General features: G+C 34.7%; 1 protein-coding gene across 1 annotated transcript in view; it reads left to right on the forward strand.

Annotated features, from left to right (window-relative positions):
* Positions 1 to 868: 868 nt before the first annotated feature.
* The window catches only part of PIGK (phosphatidylinositol glycan anchor biosynthesis class K), a 108971-nt gene continuing 90022 nt past the window's right edge, over positions 869 to 19817 (forward strand). The window contains exons 1-3 of the mRNA XM_045547721.1: positions 869 to 1000; positions 9948 to 10001; positions 14591 to 14682. Coding sequence (XP_045403677.1) covers positions 908 to 1000; positions 9948 to 10001; positions 14591 to 14682 — 239 coding nt within the window. The 5' untranslated portion in view covers positions 869 to 907. The remainder of the gene's footprint in view (positions 1001 to 9947; positions 10002 to 14590; positions 14683 to 19817) is intronic.

Consider the following 19817-nt stretch of genomic DNA (forward strand, 5'->3'; position numbering starts at 1 on the left):
TAATACATTTTTGATTTTTTTGACCCAAGATTCCTATTCCAGGAAAATTATTCAAAGAAAATAATTCAACAGATGTAAAAAGCCAAATGCACAAAGGTACTCTTCACAATATAATTTTCACAGTAAAACTTAGTAACTTTGCTTTGTCCAGTTGAGGGACAATTACTTTGTGGGGCATCAATAATGGATGGCATTTCATGTTACCATTAAACATTAAAACTGTGAGGATTATGAAGCAGCAAGGAAACGTTTATGTCACACTAGATGAAAAGCAGAATTTAAAACTGAATGCATATATTCAATATAATGCTGGAACATATATACATGATCCTTGTCTCTTTGAGGTAGGCTTTAGCTCCATAATTACATAACAAACAAAAGTTTAGCTAACTTCCCCAGGTTCGACCTTTTATTATGTAGTAGACCCTAAGCCTAAGAGTTGCAGCACTTACCCAGATTCCCATTCGCAATTTATCTAATCAATCACCTTTTTAAAACTCTTGTTTTGCCCACATCCAGCTTCATATATTCAAAGAACTGTCAGCAGTAATGCAAAAGAAAGAAAAGGGTAGGAAGCAGGGATAAAGGAAAAAATAACTTTGAAAAGTTTATGGGATCATGTGCTTTCCCCCTCACCTTTCGAATTTCTTTCTTAAATGTTATATCTATTTTACAATACAAAAACTTAAAACGCAATTAAAGATAAAAGGTCAATACCGTCCACATATTTTGTCCCAGCTACGCGGGAAACCAGAGAGCTGGAAGCGCTGACTTCTAGACTAGCGACGGGCGGCCTCTAGGAGGTGCCGGCGGCGTCGCAAAAAGTAAAACACACAAAAAACCCGCCGCTCTGCTTTACGGCACTTGCTCCGCCCCTCCAGGTGCGGGAAGTCTGAAGCAGGCAAACATGGCCGCCGCCCACTGCTTCGGCCGGGCCTCGACTGCCCTGGCAGCGTTGTTGCTCTTGTCCTTCGGCAGCTTTGCAGCTAGTCAAATCGAGGTAGGAGTCAGGCTCTTTGACGACAGAGCCCTGGGAGGCTGGCTGTGTCGTGGTGGGAGCGCTTCGGAAGACGTCAGATCCACAGCAGCTGAGGGAAACCTGGAGTCGTCAGACCCAGGCGCGGCTGTGGGGCGGGTGTCAGTGGGACCAAATGGGACCTTGTCGGTCTGTTTCAGCCTTTGAAGACGATAAATTGAAAGAACGAAATCCTCAGAAACAGCGGTGGACTTGATCCTTTGCCCCTACGTGTGGGCAGCCCTTAGCAGGTGAAATGTCAGCACAGGAGTGTAGCACATACTTTCTTACTACGAACAGCAAGGCTCTCATTTGATAGGTGTCGAATGGGGTACGGTGTTTTACCCTGGACTTCTCTCCAGCGTCCCTCCTTTTTTTTTTTTTTTTTTAACATGGCCACAGAACATTCTGGTCTGCTTTAACTATCCTCTGTTCTCTGATTGCTCAGTCCACTTCTACAATCGAGATCTCCAGTATCATTTTCAGGTCTGCATATCCATTTGGCTAGGGGCCAGGATAGTTAGCAGACATTCGTTTTATGCTTATCCCCCCCCCTTCTCTTAAAGAGACTGTGAAAAGCTAAATAACCCCTTTCTCCTGCATTTCTTAACCCAGAAATGTTGCTCCTAAACTAGAAACCTGGGAGTTTTAATAAACTCCTCTCTTTATACCATTTTCTGATTCTAGTTCACTAATGCCAATTTTAATTCATTAAATTCTATGATCTGAACTCTGAACTCTTAAAATTGATTTCAGCACTCCAGTTCCACTGGCTTAATTCAGGCTCTGATCATTTCTTGCCTAGACTATTGCAATTATTTTATCTTGTTTCCTCTGGGCTTCCATATTCCCTCATTTTAATGCTAGATTAGTCTTCATAAAAATGTAAGCCTGATCAGATTATTCTTATGGTTAAATCTTTTAAATGTTTCTCCATTGCATACAGAATAAAGTCTAAACATTAAGATCTGATCCCAGCCTACTTTTCCAGTCTTCCATTTTGGAGCCTCTTCTCTCCACCTTGAGTTTAGACCAGTGGACCCCAAACTTTTTGAATACACACCTTGTCAGTTAAAAACAGATATTAAGCATACACTTTATAAATATTCATGATTAATGTTAATTTATATGTTAAATGTTTATATATGGCATATCTTTTACATAACATAATACGAATAAATAGAAGTTATACTGTTTTCCTCATTTATTATAGTGGGTTATCTTGCATACTTCATTTTGGACACCATTACTCTTTTTTGCAGGTACACAATTGCTGTGCTTTTTCACATTACCATATTTTATGCATCCTGTTTCCTCTGTTCGTTTACTAAGGTGCAGTAAAAGCATAACCTCTGTAGAGCCTTTTCCTTTTTCTTACCTGTACCTTAATGTTGTAATTGTACACTTAGCTACTGTAGCACTCATTTACTATGTATGCTTTGTGCTATTTATTATCCACCATCTCCTAAGATGAGATCAGAAGTCCTCTAACTGGTTTGCCTTGACTCATTCTCTTTTTCTTCCAATCTGTTCTCCAAGCTGCACCCAGAGTAACTTTTTAAAATGCAAAACTGATCATGTCACTCATATGCAACTTCATGTTGCCCTATAGATAAAGAACGGACTCTTCATCATGACCCACAAACAAAGCTCTGCACACCTTGGCCCCTGACTATAGTTCCAGTTCTTTCTCTTTCTTTCTTTCTCTTCATACTTCTGCTTATGCTAGTCTTTTTTCAGTTTCTCAAAACCTTTAAGCTGCCTTCTGCCGTTAAGGGCCCACATTCCCTCTATATGGAATTGTCTTGTGTTTTCTCTTCAACTTTTGGATCTTAACCCAAAAGTCACTTCTTTAGGGAAAATTTCCTGACCAGATTAGGGCCCCTTATTATACTCTTTCATTATAGGGTTTTGTCTTTCCTTTGCAGCAATGGTCCCGAACCTTTTTGGCACCAGGGACTGGTTTCATGGAAGACAATTTTTCCGTGGGTTGGGGCAGGGAGAGAAGGGGTGGTGGAGCTCCTTAACAGGAGTAGTACGGGGTTGGGGACTGCAGCTTTATAGGGTTTATAGTTTGCCCTTATCTGCTTAATGCATGTTTATCTAATTGGGTAATAACCTCTTTGAAGGTAAGTACTATGACAATTTTTGCCCTTCATTGTGTTCTGAGCACTCAGATGCCCAGTTATCGTGATGTTAGTGAATGTTACATTGTAGTGTAATGTGTTTGCATGCTTGTCTTTATTAAACTCTGGAATTCTTGAGAAAAAACAGCATGCTTTTTAGTGATTTTTTATATCACTGTACATTACATGGTACCTTGCGTATTATCGGTGCTCCCTTTGCTATATGTAGAATGAATAACTTTATAGTAACTATCTTGTCTAGACAATCACAAAAAAGTTTTGCCATCTCAGATTTTTCACTGAAGTCTTAATGAAGCAAGTATTTTGGAGGTGGAAGGTATATTAGAGATTATTTAGGTCAATTCTTATTTTCTACATGAGGAAGGGCAAGTCTGAAGAGCTAAATGACTTACCCCAGTCTTACAGCCAGCTGGGGAGTAGGACCGGGTTTTAGCCCAGGTCTTCAAATCCCCAAACCAATGCTTTATCCACTATAGCACCTTGCTTTCTTCAGCATCTAGGCAGCTGTTAAGAAGGGTTGTGGGGGGTGAGTGGGTAAAATACACACACACACACACACACACACACACACAATGTGTTCATATTACATGGCTGTATACTTTCCCGACAGCCCTTGTATACACACACGCGCGCACACACACACACACACACACACACACACACAGATATATGCCACACATACTTTTTTCAGGTTATTATTCTATATTTATCATGTGAACGGTTTACCAGACACAATGCCTAACAACAAAAGACCCATTATATCTTCATTTAATATGAAATACTGTGTTATTAACTTGCTATATTAAATGTATTTTATCCTAACCATAGTAATTTCAAAGAGATCACAGTCTTTCAATCTCTGCTGGTAGTTAAGATTTACCTTCGATCACTACAGCAAATCATATTCTAGTGAATATTGACCTTCTTGAGGGTCACATGCCTATGTACTCTAAAATGTGTTAATGATATTTTACAAATCTCCAGAAATACATGCTTTACATTCTGACTAATGTTGCATTGTCTTTAAGCCATGCCTCTCTCTTATATATATATTTTTAAATTAACACAATTATTATATATACTTATGGTATACAGTGTGATATTGTGATACATGTATACAATGTGTAGTGATCAAACCAGGGTAATGTTAATATACCATTACCTCAAACGTTTATGATTTCTTGGTGCTGGTAACATTCAGAATGTTACAACTATAGTAAACAATAATTTATTATGTTTTTTTCAATAGCTATAGTTACCCTAAAGTGCTATAGAACACTAGAACTTATTCCTCCTATCTAGCTATGATTTTGTGTCTGTTAACCAACTTCTCCTTATCTTCCTCTCCCCTCTGCTCTTTGCAGCCACTAATAACCCCTATTCTATTCTCTATTTCTATGAGATTAACTTTTTTACCTTTCACATATGAGTGAGAACATGCAGTATTTATTTTTCTGAAAAACAAATAATGTAATGTCCTCTGGGCTTATCCATGTTGCCGTGAATAACAGGATTTCATTTTTTTAATGGCTAAATAGTATTCCATTGTGTGTGTGTGTGTGTGTGTGTGTGTATGTGTGTGTATGTATATATATCACATTTGCTTTATGCATTCATCTGTTGATGGGCACTTAGATTGATTCCATATCTTAGCTATTGTGAATAGTGCTATAATAAACCTGGGAGTGCAGATATCTTATTGACATACTGATTTCCTTTCCTTTGGATATATATACCTATTAGTGGGATTGCTGGATCACATGGTAGTTCTATTTTTAGCTTTTTGAGGAACTTCTGTGCTATATTCCATAAGGGCTGTACTAATTTGCATTCCTACTAACAGTGTGTAAGACTTCCTTTTTTCCCACATCCTCACCAGAATTTGTTATTTTTTGTCTTTTTGATAATAGCCATATTAACTGGGGTAAGATGATATCTCATTGTGGTTTTGATTTTCAGCTCCCTGATGATTAGTGATGTTGAATATTTTTCTTTATACTTGTTTGCTCACTTTTGATTTGGGTTATTTGATTTTTTTGCTGTTGAGTTCCTTGTATATTCTGGATATTAATCCTTTATTTGATGAATAGTTTTCATATATTTTCTCCTGTTCTTCTGGTTGTCTCTTTACTCTGTTGTTTCCTTTGCTGTGCAGAAACTTTTTAGTTTGATATAATCCCATTTGTCTATTTTGGTTTTTGTTACCTATGATTTTAAGGTCTTAATTACAGAATCTTTACCCAGACCAATGTCCTGAAGTGTTTCCCTATATTTTCTTCTAGTAGTTTCATGGCTTCAGGTTTTACACTAAGTCTTTAATCCATTTTGAGTTTATTTGGTATATGGTGAGAAATAGGGATCTAGGTCTAATTTCACTCTTATGCATATAGATATCCAGTTTCCCCAGCACCATTTATTGAAGAGACTTGGTCCTTTCCTCAATGTATTTTCTTGATACCTTTGTCAAAAATCAATTGGCTGTAAATAATGTGGATTTATTTCTGAGTTCTCTATTCTGCTTCATCGGTTTATGCATTTGTTTTTATGCCAGCACCATGCTGTTTGGGTTACTATAGCTTTGTAGTATATTTTGAAGTCAGGTAGTGTGATGCCTTCAGCTTTGTTCTTTTTGTTCAAGATTGCTTTAGCTGTTCGAGGTCTTTGTGGTTCCATGTGAATTTTAGGATTGTTTTTTCTATTTCTGTGAAGAACATCATTGGTATTTTGATAGGGATTGCATTGAATCTGTAGATCACTTTAGGTGGTATGGTCATTTTAACAATACAGTACTTATTATTCCAACCTATAAGCATGGACATCTTTTCCAATTTTTTGTGTTTTCTTCAATTTCTTTCATCAGTTTTATAGTTTTCATTATAGAGTTCTTTTAACTTCTTGGTTAAATTTATTCCTAGATATTTTATTATTTTTTTTTTGGAGCTATTGTAAATGGGATTGCTTTCTTGATTTTTCTTCAGCCAGTTTGTTATTGGTGTATAGGAAGACTACGGATTTTTGTATGTTGATTTTGTACCCTACAACTTTACTGAATTTAGGTAGGTTAGGTCCTGGGCTTTTCTTTGTTGGGAAACTTTTTATATTACTGCTTCAATCTTGTTACTCATTATTGGCCGATTAAAGTTTCTGTCTCTTCCTGGATCAATCTAGGTGGGTGGTGTGTGTCCAGGAATTTATCAGTTTCCTCTAGGTTTTTCCAATTTGTTGGCATATAGTTGTTAATAACCTTCTTTAATGATGCTTTATATTTCTGCGTTATCGGTTGTATTGTCTCCTTTTTGTTTCTGATTTTATGTATTTGGATCTTCTTTAGTCTAGCTAAAGTTTTGTTTTTGTTTATTTTTTCAAAAAACTTCATTTTGTTGATCTTCATTTGTTTCTTCTCTGATCTGTGTTATTTCTTTCCTTCTACTAATTTTGGGTTTGGTTTGGTCTTGGTTCTGTAGTTCCTTGAGATGCATTGTTAGGGTGTTTATTTGAAATCCTTTTACTTTTTTGATGTAGGCATTTATTACTATACACATCCCTCTTAATACTGCTTTACATGTATTTTATAGGTTTAGGTATGTTACGTGTCTATTTTCATTTATTTTAAGAAATTTTTAAATTTCCTTTTTCTTTCTTGACTCATTGGTCTTTCAGGAACATGTTGTTTAATGTCCATGTATTTGAACAGTTTCCAAAGTTCCTCTTGTTAATTGATTTCTAGTTTTAATCCATTGTGATCAGAAGAGATTCTTAATATGATTTCAGTTTTTAAAAATTTGATGAGGCTTGTTCTGTGGCCTAGCATATGGTCTGTCCTGGAGAATATTCCATGTGCTGATGAGAAGAATATGGATTCTGTCACTGTTGGATGAAATATTCTGTAAATGTCTGTTAGGTACATTTGGTCTATAGTGCAGTTTAAATTCGATGTTTCTTTGTTGATTTTCTGTTCAGGTGATCTGTCCAATGCTGAGAATGGGATGTTGAAGTTCCCATTTTTGCGTTGGCGTCTATCTCTCCCTTTAGATCTAATAATATTTTCTTTATATATCTGGATGCTCCAGTGTTGGGTGCTTATGTGTTTATAATTGTTATATCCTCTTGTTGAATTGCTCCCTTTATCATTATAAAATGACCTTCCTTGTCTCTCTCTATGGTTTTTAAAGTTTGTTTTATCTAAGTATAGCTACTTCTGCTCATTTTTGTTTTCCATATGTGTGGAATATCTTTTTTTATCCCTTCGCCTTCAGTCTGTGTGTATCTTTACAGGTAAAGCGAGTTTCTTATAGGCAGCATATAGTTGAGTTTCTGTATGACTGTGTACAGACATGTGCGTGCACACACACAGACACATATTTGCATGGAATTTTTTATTTCATTCTCCCTGAAATTTTCTTGTTGGCTAGAAATTAAAACTGCTAACATTTGTCAGGCAGTTTTAACTAATCAACTATTCCTACATTCTGTGAGTCAAAGAATATTATTATCATTTTATTGATGAGAATATGGAGGCACAGAGACATTAAGCAACTTTCCTAAGTTTATACAGCTAGTAAGTAATAGAGCCCAGATTTGAACCCAGGCATTCTGACTGATCTAGTAATTAAAATGTTTGGGAATAGATCTGAGGTCAGTATGGTTTATATCCACTATTATTTTAATTTATAGTCAAAGGGATATTCATTAGGTGTCAGAATGGTATTGGAACTTTTTAATGTCTTGAGATGGGAAATTTATTAATAATTCAGACTTACTTTAACAGATTAGTGAAACCTGGCAGAATGCTAGCGGATGTCCTCAGTCAGATACATTGGTGTGTTCAAATATGATTCCCGGCATATGGTAGGAATGGTGTTGAATGAAATTCTAGCAGGGAGGATATTAGTTGTTATGTATACAATCAAGACATGAAATAAGTCATTCACAATTCAAGACTGAATGGAAAATTAGAAGCATATGATGAACACCTGGCTGTGTTTGAGATAAAATGTTTAAAAACAGTCCTCTCAATAATAACCCGCAGCAAAAAATGAAAGTCAGCAGTCTTTATGGATGTTTCAGCACATTTGTCCTATCTTTACTGTTTAACATTGTGACCAATATTAAGGAGTGAGTTAGCATAATTGCAGAGATTTTTAGAGAATCAACAGAAATGATTATTAAGTGATTCAATGATTAAAAACATCTGTGAGAAGTTCAGCGGGTAATAATTTTGATTGAGGAGGTAGGGAGATTGTTATTCCTTACAAGAAACTCATGGGGATAAAAACTATCTCTGATATTACTAAAAATGAAATACTAATCTTTGAGAAGTTTCTGGCATAAGCATTTTCATCTTGCGTTCTCATTGAAGAGAGTGATCACTTTAATAGATTATCAGAGTATACCCTGAAAGGAGTATAGTAAAATTCTATTTGACTATAAAAATAATAAAAATAGATTTTATTATAGTTTTATAGTAAAACCTTTATGTAATACCATCTTACCTTATTCTGAACTTATCCACCATGTAGTTAGAGTTTTCTACAACAGATTCTTGCTTCGTTCACTGCCAGTAAAGGCATTTGGATTATGTATTCATTCATTCACAAATAATTTATTCAGAATCTACTATGTACCAAACTTACTTGGGGAACATCAGTGAATGTAACTGATGAAAGCCCCTGCCCTATTGGAGCTCACATCATATTCAGCAGAGACAGATAATTAATAATACACATAATAAATAAGTTAATTATATATAATGTAAGAAGATGATAAACAAAATGGAGAAAATAAATCATAAGGAAAATGGTGAGGTGAGGTTGCAATTTTAAATAGTAACTGTTTTGGTCCCGTTTGCATTGTTATGCAAACAGGAATACCTGAGGCTGATTAATTTACAAAAAGAAAAGAAGTTTATCTGCAAGCTGTACAAGAAGCATGGCACTTGCATCTGCTTCTGGTGAAGGCTTCAATGAGCTTCCAATCATGGCAAAATAGGAAGAGAAACAGGTGTGTCACATGACAAGAGTAGGAGCAAAAGAGCAGGAAGAGGTACCACAGTCTTTTAAACAACCAACTCTCATGTGAACTAATAGAGTGAAAGCTGTACTCATTACTACAAGGATAGCACCAAGCTGATCATGAGGGATATACCCCTGTGACTCAAACACCTCCCCCAAGTCCCTGTCTCCAGCATCAGGGATCAATTTTTGGTAAGAGATTCGGAGGGGACAAATATCCAAATTATATCACTAGCCTTGTTAAATCTATTGAACAAACAAATGGTATGTTCTCTATTGAGCATACTTTCTATAATACTTTCTTAATAAATCTCAGGTGATGAGAAGTAGTAAATTGTGACTTATAGAATACATTTTCATTTGCTTCATGCTTAACAATTTTTTAAAGCAGAAGCTCTTGCACATACATCTTTAGAGTCCTTTAAAATAGCACAGTGATGTAGGGTTGACATTGCTTTCGTTTTGCACATAAGAATGATTCTCAAGGAAGTTAAGTATCTTAATCAAGGTTACTCTATTTAATCAGTGTCTAAGGCAAGACTGAAACCCAACTCTCCAGATTTCCAGTTTAGGGCTTTTTTTCTCATAGTATTTTAAACTATAAGCTCTTTTAATTCTTTATTTTGTCCATAAAATCAAATATAAGCATCTTCATAAACTTAGATAATTGTTATTACAACTGTAAAAACTCCATGAGTCTTAACTGTCCTTTCGGACTTTATCTGGGAATTGTGGCATTTTCTTCTAATCATTTTGCTTTTATTTTACTAATAGGATCAAGCAGAACAATTCTTTAGAAGTGGCCATACAAACAACTGGGCCGTTTTGGTAAGTATATTCTATGAAGGGGGATACCTTGCTGTTCACATGGCTATGTGTCTGAGAAATTTTGTGTGAATCAAGTTTTTGAAAATAAAATTTGTATATCTTATAACAGAAATTCTTTATTTTGATTTGGCTATATTTTAAATGGACTGTATCAGCTAATAATATTCTTTGCCGTTAATATATCTGTCAAGTGGTGATCTGTGAATAAGTATAAGAATAAATCAGGAGTGCTATTGTTAAAGGAAGCATTTTATAAAAAATAGAATTATTTTAATGCTTGTAACTAATAATTGTATTTCTTATCTATAATAGTTTATAGATATTCTCTATGTAAGCTATTTTTATTTTTTCAGTTGTTTTTTCTATCTATAAAAATAATAAATGCCCACTGTAGAAAATTCAAATTATACAGAAAAGTTTAAAAGACGACAGATTAATTTTATGTTATGTGAATTTCATCTCAGTTAGAAAAAAAAAAAGACAAGGAAAATGTCTTCAAGTCCCATATCCCAGAGTTGATATTTTGGTAAGCATTCTTCTAGCCCTCTCTCTTTACATATATAAGTATAAAGATATGAAAGTATATGATTTTATATAACTGGGATCATATTATACCTGCTATTTCATAACTCCTTGGCATATCTTGGGGATCTTTCCCTGCCAGTAGGTATGGTGACATATAATCTTTTCCAAAGGCTTTCTTGTTTTCTCTTTTATGAGTATACCATAACCCCCAGATCATAGGTGTTTAGATTCTAAATTCTTCAGTATTGTTAACAAGTCTGTGTTGAACATGCATATTTATACGTCTTTGTGAACTTGACTCATTTTCTCTTTAGGACAGATTCCTAGGGATAAAAATCTGAAGTCATGGAGCATGATTGCCCTCCAGAAAGGCTGTGTCTTTTTTTCTAAATCCAAGTCAACTGTGTATTATTAACTTTTATCTTTTCTTTTTGACTGCTGGGAAACAAATTATTAATAAATTTTTGTTTTAATTTGTATTGTTTTGATTCTTAGTAAGGTTTTCTTATTGGCCTACTTTTTTCTTCTGCCTTCCCCTACCACCCCCTTGGTGTAAATTACCATCTTTAATTTTTCTGGATTCATAAATTTGTATTTTAATTCCACAAATAGAATACATGTAATCAATTCTGTTTTTCTTGTACTTGGAAAATATTTGGATAATAGTTTCACTACTGGGGTTTCATTTAATGACATTTATATGATTAAAAGATATCGTAAGTTTGACTTAATGAAAAAATGGGTATGTGGGTTGACTGGAGGAAACAATGAGGAAATAAAGAATAGCTTCAGTGAGGCAGGAAAGGAAGGCAAAGGGAAGAAAGGGAGCAGAGAATGTACAGCATCTCAAAGCCAGTAACTCACGTTGGAAAAGAAAGACAACTGAGGAACACAAATGGTAAGAATATAGTGGGAATGTAAAGAAGGTGGGTAGAGGAATTCAACTAAAAGTGTGGAATAAACATATAAGACCATAATTAACTTGACTAAGGCCAAAGGTAGACTGTATGAATGTTTGAGGTCTTGTAAGTTTATTGAGAATCATTTTATAAAAACATGTAGTTATCTGTAGGTTGCCAGAAGTAAATAGGGTTGCTGTACTTATTTGTTTAAAACATGATAGTATTGTGCTTAAATAGAATAGCATAACATGGGTTCATGGCTCATTTTCTTGTTTTCCAAGAAAGAATACCTTGTATATGCTACCCCTCATGAGAAATTTTCTGAAGGAATTGAGCAAAAGCTGCTCGAGATAAGGAGAGAGGTTTTCAATGACTATTTTCAAGTGAGGACAACTGTCAGGAGCCGGGCCATGATCCACCAATTTGAGAGGATAAACTTACTTTACAGGAAACTAAGGGCTCTTCTGTGATTATTCTCTCTATGGGGAATTCTTAGACGAGGGAAAAACTGCCTGTGCACTGACTACCGATTGCCAAAGGGCTCGTCCCTACACACATGTTAAAGGCTTCCTTGCTCTGGGAAACCTCTAACCAAGCCCCTCTCCAATTTCAGTAACCTGGGTTTCAGATGAAAAATAGAGGGTGAAAAAGAGAAACTAAGTGTTTCATGACAGCTGCAGTTTTTCACCCAATGTTTTACATATTAGTATAGTGAAACTTGAATAAATTGTGCTTTCTTAACTGGAAAATTATGAAATCTGCCCAGGTCCCATTGAAATTATTAAAAATGCATTTCTTTCAATGTTATGTAATTCAAATTTTTAAAAATCTAGGTTTCCCCCGAGTTTGAATTAATTTATTTTTAGTCTTGATTAGATGACCAGAGGTAAGTGAAATGCCCCTTTGATCTTATGAAATGACTGAGAAAACTTGCCATCAGAGGTAGATAGAAGGAAAGTTGGATTCCATTTTAATCTCAGGATCTGCTTTGTATAAATATTTTGCCTCTAACAAAAATAATTATAAAGATAATCTATACTCATGGTAAAGAAAAGTATTGTGAGGAATGGTATAAACTGAAAGGTTATTGCACCTCTCTTAGACCCTCATTTTTATTTTCTAGTGGTAATAATCTCTATTAGCAGTTTCATGTGTATAATTTCAGAAATGTCCAATGTGTATAATCACATTTGTGTCTACTCCTTTTTAAAAGACTAATGGGCCATACCACATGTCCTTTTACAACTTGCTTTTTTGGTATTCCATTCAGTGAATATGTGATAATCCTGATCCCTCCTATTTTTCAACCTTAATTTTCTGTCTAGTAAATTGCTGGTGAAAATGAGGGCAGTTTCTTAGGCTTATGCTCATTAAATAGTATGATAAATGAAAAAAAAAAGCCTTTTATGTATGATAAAGTACACCGAAAATACTGGGTTTTATTATGCCTACTTTAGATATAAATTGTTTAAACTATTTTTGCTTCAAGTTAGGGAACCCTGTAGACTTTTTGCTCCTTATGGGCAGTGATTTGGTTTCCAGCTATTTTATTTTGGTTGTTGCTATTACAAGCAATGTTATAGTAAAAAGTCTTGAATGCATATTTTTGCATACTTGTTTGAGCTAAATCAAAAGATATGTACATTTTTAACTCGATATATGTTGCAAATTACTGTCTTAGAAGGTTTATATTAATTTACATTCCCATCAGTAAGCTTATTTGCCTTGCCAATATTGTGAATTTTCAGACTTTTTGATACTTACCAATCCAGTTTGTATTTTTTAAAGTATGACTGAAGTTGAGTGAGCATCTTTAAGAACTTCATTGGCCATTTTTAATACTTTTGTTATGACACACTTGCTCTTATTGTTTACCCGTTTTTAAAGTTAGATTGTTCATTTTTTCTTATAGAGTTATAATTAAGGAAGTTATCCCTTATAATATTATTTTGAGTTTTTCATTTAAGTTAGGATTTTATGGTGTTTTTGACATGTAGAGTTTTGCCTTTTTATATGGTCAAAAATTGTATTCTTTTCCTTATTGGATTCCAGGTTGAAAATTTACTTTAATAATAAAAAAAAACTATGTAGTTCGTTTGTATTTGGCAAGAACAAGAACGTTTATGATATTCTCAAAATTGTCTCTACCTATTATAACCATAGGCATATGGCAGGTTGGTGTGCTACCAACCAACCTCAGTCTCTGTTTACCTACCTTGAAATGGATTCCCAAGAATACTAACTTTTCAGTCGTGGAGTTAGATTTTCCTACCACTGTTAATATAGTTTTGAGGAAATTTTTCTTAAGTGTAAAACTTCTTTGAATTGTTTCTAATTCCCTATTCAGTTCAATGGTGTCTTTTTTGTTTTTGTTTGAGACAGGGTCTTGCTCTGTTGCCTGGGCTAGAGTGCCGTGGCATTATAGCCCACTGCAATCTCAAACTCACAGGCTCAAGTAATCCTCTTGGCTCAGCCTCAGAAGTATTAATAGCTGTAGACATGCCACTATGCCTGGCTAATGTTTTCCATTGTTTTATAAAAACAGGGTCTCACTATGTTGCTTAGGCTGGTCTGGAACTCCTGGGCTCCAGCGATCCTCCTGCCTTGGCTTCCAAAAGTGCTGAGATTACAGGCATGAGCCACTACGCCTGGCCAATAGCTTCTTTACGATATATTCTCTTATGTGCATATAAAAATGTTTTGTATGTCATGTTTCAGCCTGTGTCCTACATTTCTTACAACTAAGGAAGCAATCCGTAGTGAAACAAATATAACCCAGTGTGGCTAATTTTATTCTCTATTCTATGAAGAGATTATGAGCATTATCTTTGATTTCTAAAGAATTTAATTTTTTAGAAATAGGAATGTTATAGAATCACAGAAATTAAGAGTAACAGAATAGGTTCAGTATTTGATTAAATTCCCTAAATATTTGTTTTCTCTAAGCAGAATGGTCTTTATTAATTTAATATCAGTCATAAATGACCTCTCTTTAGGGATAATGGTTTATTGACAATTCTTTATATTCTTTGCTATTTCTAAGCCTGAATTATGGCATACTCTTTCTTTAGACATCTCTGTATTCTACTTAAAGAAAAATATTCTGTAAGTCCATGGTTTATTTTGATGCATAAAAATTATATTTTTGTTTTAATACTTTAGGTGTGTACATCCCGATTCTGGTTTAACTATCGACATGTTGCAAATACTCTTTCTGTTTATAGAAGTGTCAAGAGGCTAGGTATTCCGGACAGGTAAGAAACCTTAATGAAACTTAACTTTGCATCTCAGTAAAGATTACTGTTAGATAATTATTATATATTTGTATTTTTATGTTGTTTTTGAAAAAGATAAACCTGATTTGAAGTTTTTTTGTTGTTGTTGTTAGAATATACCACTGTGTATAAAGTAGATGTTACTTAAAACCATAATGGCAAATTATATAAAAGAATAATCAAATACTAAGGTAAAAAAGATTTTAAAAAAATTGTTTAGAGTTATTTATTTAATTATTAGATACCTCAGTCAGGGTTTTTAATTGCAGGAAATAGAAGGCAGTTCTGACTGATTCAAGCAGAAAAGGGATTTTTGAAAGCATATTGATTAGTTTACCAAATTCTTAGGAATGTAGTCTTAAGTAGTCAGGAACAAGGAAGACTAGATAACAGAAAAGACATAGCTAAAAATCATGGCATAAAACGAGTCTGGTGACAGTAATGCAGCTGCATCTTGCTGAAGACTAGACTCAGCCACAGCATAGCTACTACTGTTGCCTTTTGAAATTTAATGTTGCTACTGCCTCCTGCTGCCAAAATCCAACTTTTGCTGTCCCAACTTCTTACTGTCTCTAACTCTTGTAGAGTCCTAGGTGGGAATGTCGTATTGGCAGAGTCTAGGTTAAGCAAACATGTCTGTGCCGCAGGGTGACTGGAAGATTGCGTGTGTGGCATTGTTAGCTTCTATGTAGGGAGATGGGCTCTGCCTTATATGAAGAGTCATAAAGTGAGAAATTTCCTGCTAGTAGGGAGGGAGTACAGGTATGAGGCAGCACCTCTGTACTTTTACTCAGATCATTTCCTCTACATTTGGTTTGGCTATGATAGATTTGCTTTTGCTGCTACCAAAGCAGCTTTAGCAAGAAACTGCAGTCAATTTAGTTATTTAGGTCTGATTCATTTAGTACCTGTGAAGCAATGCGGAAAGAACTTTGTAGTCAGATATGAATTTGAAATCTGACTTTAGTGATGATTTTGGTTAAGTCACTTCACCATACTGAGCCTGTTTTTTCATCTGTTACATAGTGGTAACAGTACCTTCCTTACAGGATTCAAGTATTATACTTACAGCTAAAACAAATAGAGATATGTATAAAGTGCTGCAGGAACAGAAAGGAAGCAGTGAATGACTCAGGAAACAAAGTTATATTCTATGTAAATAGATCATTTAAGCCTGAGAAACTGACAAAACTATGCTTTAATTTCTGTATTTAATCTGAAAATTAAGGCAACTAGATAATATTTCTATTTTCAAAATTACATTAAATTAAGTTTGAGAAGAAGATTGATTTAAGTACATGGGTATAATTCTTATCATTGGTCAATTGGTTCTTCTCAAATAGGTCTATGTGGTTAGTCTTTTGGTTTTTAATTGCTCTTGCTTCTATACCTGATATACATACAACCCCAGAGAATTACTACGCATGGCTTGGCAATAGTTTTTCCGTTGGCAAATGAATCTTTGTCTATTTTATGAATTGATCATTAAGATGCATTTAAATGGTTTGAGTATGATTTGGAGGGAGTTTTTAGAAATAGAAGGTAGCAAAAGGATGTATTTTGTATATTACGTTTAGTAGATTGGTCCCTAGGTTTCTGAATAGTGTTCATTAAAGGCTTATTTCTGTTTCAAATGATTGCTTGTCTGTATCTCTGTGTATGAAGTCATTGTTAAGGGAGTGAATTGGGGCTTTAAGCAATTGGTGATTTAAGCCATTTGCTGTTTAACAAATAGAAATCAATAGAAAAGATTCTGCTCAGCAGGTGTTGGATAAATAAATAGACTTGGAAATATGTTATCAGTTGTGCAAAGCAAACACTTAAACTTTTAATCTTTAAAAGTACTTCTAAAGTTTGTACTTATAAGTAAAAATATTTATATCCCTTAAATTTTGTTAGTCGAAGTTTTAAAGAATGTTAATCTGACATTAAAGACATTTTAATAAATAGGTTGCCAGAATTTTATAATATTATTTCAAAATATTAACTCAGGGAAAAGGGATATTATTGGTTCTGGGGAAAGGTGAATAGACACACTTACAAGACCTTCTTCATAAATGCTCTCCATTTTGACTATTATCAATTTTATGCCTAAGCTCCATGCAGGAGAGGTGTTTTGCATTTTGTGCCCACACTTTTTCTGTAACCTTACTCAGTCCTTGGAGATTTTGTTTTTATTTGCCTGGTTTTAGCTTCCCGAAACATTTCACTATCTTTAGGCAATTTTCTGCCCTCAAATAATTGTTTTGGACTAAATGCCTGTTTAGCTACCTCAATATGCTTAATATGATTAAGATGAGGAGAGAAAGGCATTAAGCAGGGGTTAGGTTCTCAAGTCAGTATGTGAAGCAAAAGTAGAGCCAAAATTACTCTAGAAATTTTCTTAAATAGCACATAGGTTATAGTGTAGTATTGTCTTTCTTTGCTCAGTTTTTCTTCCAGTGCTAGAACAGATTACTATTTTCTTTGAGCACTTAATAAAGTGGCTTACTTATGATTAGGAGCCACGTTATATGAAAATATATGTATCTTTAACACTAGAATTGTGTTGCTTATGCTGTGAGAGGCACACGGGAATTGAAGGAATGTAGAAAGATAGCTCCCTTTTATGTTTACTCTGGGGAATAAATGCATTTAGTATTAAGTTGGGTGAGATTTGGTCTCTCTTTTTGGAGGGGCGGCTGAGTACCTAAGATTAAGTTCATGGAGTAAAATGTCTATATAATTTTTCTTAAAATATGATTTAGCTCTACTACAGGTTGGGTGGTTGTGAATTTATGTAGTGATCCCTATACTACATAAACTGTTATGTAGTGTAGAGGTCTACATAACTATAGAAACTGATGCACTGTTTCTATAGTTAAATCCAGTAGCTTTTCTGAACTACCTGACACTATTTTTCCATATTTCAATCATTATGTAAGACAAATATTCCTAATTTAAAGCTTTTATTCTTCATCTCCTTATTCAGAAATTTTTAGTGTATGCCGAATAAAGTTCAGCTCCCTTATCCTGGTACTCAAGGCTTTTTGCAGTCTAGTTTCCAATCTGACATTCTGATATCTTCATTTCAATCCTTTATGCTCTAGCCATTTCTTTTTTTTAATCCCTGTATTGGTCTCTGTCCATTGCCTTACTCTGGTCTCTTCTTCTATACTTCTTTTCTTTCTTCCTCATTTCTAGTTTTCTGATGTTCAAATTCAATCTATATATTCCCTGAAGCTTTGTTGGTACTTCTTGCATAAATAATATTTTATTTGTGCTTCTCTTATGGTACTTTCTTATATGTGTTGATCTCATTTCTTCAAGGCTGGATGTGATACTATGTATTCCTCAACAGTGTATTCTTTGGGATATTGTGCAGAGTGAATGAGTGAATGAATAGTGTGCTAAAGAACCATAGCTAAATGGAACTTCGTTGGTCTAGACTAAAAGGAAACATCTATGAATACTATTTGTTTATATTCTCTTTTTTTTTAAGACTTGAGTATTATTTATTTATTCTGGTGCTGAAATATTTATTTTATTATTTATTGTTTTTATTGACATGGTTGTATACTCAAAGTTTGATGAAAGAAAATTTTCAATATATATGTCCCCCCAAGACATCATCGTCACCATTATCTTTTTTTTCCTTTTTTAAATTTTTTTAATTTCAGCACATTATGGGGGTATAAATGTTTAGGTTAAATAATTCTACGCTTTGTATGGAACCAGAGAAGACCCTGTATAGCTAAAGCAACCTTAAGCAAAAAGAACAAATTGGGAGGCATTAATTTACCAGACTTCAAGCTATACTACAAAGCTATAGTAATGAAAACAGCGTGGTACTGGCATAAGAACAGAGACATAGCCCAATGGAACAGAACTGAGAACCCAGATATAAAACCATCCTCATATAGGCCTCTAATCTTTGTCAAAGGAGACAGAAACGTACACTGAGGAAAAGAATCCTTATTCAGTAAGTGGTGCTGGGAAAATTAGATAGCCGCATGTAGAAGACTGAAACAAGATCCGGACCTTTCACCTCTCACAAAAATCAACTAACGTGGATAACAGATTTAAATCTAAGGCATGAAACTATAAGAATTCTAGAAGAAAATGGTGGAAAACTTTTATAGACGTTGGCCTAGGCAAAGAATTTATGAAGAAGACCCAAAGGCAATCATAGCAACAACAAAAATAAATAAATGGGACCTAAGCAAATTAAAAAGCTTCTGCATAGCCAAGGAAGCTATCACGAGAGCAAACAGTCTACACAATGGGAGAAAATATTTGCATGCTACACATTCAATAACGGGCTGATAACTAGAATCTGTATAGAACTCAGGAAAATCAGCAAGAAGAAAATCAAACAACCATATCAAAAACTGGGCAAAGGACTCGAACAGAAACTTTTCAAAAGAAAATAGACTAATTGGTTAACAAACATGAAAAAATGCTCGACATCTCCAATCATCAGAGAAATGCAAATCAAAACCACAATGAGATATCACTTATCTCAGTGAGAATGGCCTTTATCAAAAAGTCCCAAAACAATAAATGTTGGCGTGGATTCAGAGAGATAGGAACACCCCTACACTGCTGGTGTGACTGCAAGCTAGTACAACCTCTTGTGGAAAGTAATATAGAGATACCTCAAAGAGCTACAAGTAGAACTACCGTTTGATCCAGCAATTCCGTTACTGGGCATCCACCCAAAGGGAAAAAAGACGTTCTGTAAAAAAGACATCTGCACTTGAATGTTTATAGCAGCACAATTCACAATTGCAAAGATGTGGACACAATGCAAGTGCCCATCAATCCATGAGTGGATTAATAAAATGTGATATATGTATACCATGGAGTTCTACTCAGCCACAAACAAACAATAATGATCTAGCACCTCTTGTATTATCCTAGATAGAGCTGGAGCCCATTCTAGTAAGTGAAATATCCCAAGAATTGGAAAACAAGCACCACATATACGCACCATCAAATTAGTATTAACTGATCTACACTTAAGTGCTCATATAGTAGTAACATTCATTTTGTGTCGGGCAGATGGGAGGGGGGAGGAGGGGATGGGTATATATACACCTAATTGTGCGGTGGGCACCGTCTGAGGGATGGAC

This window comes from Lemur catta, chromosome 3, assembly GCF_020740605.2.
Source record: "Lemur catta isolate mLemCat1 chromosome 3, mLemCat1.pri, whole genome shotgun sequence".
In the NCBI taxonomy this organism is placed as follows: Eukaryota; Metazoa; Chordata; class Mammalia; order Primates; family Lemuridae; genus Lemur; species Lemur catta.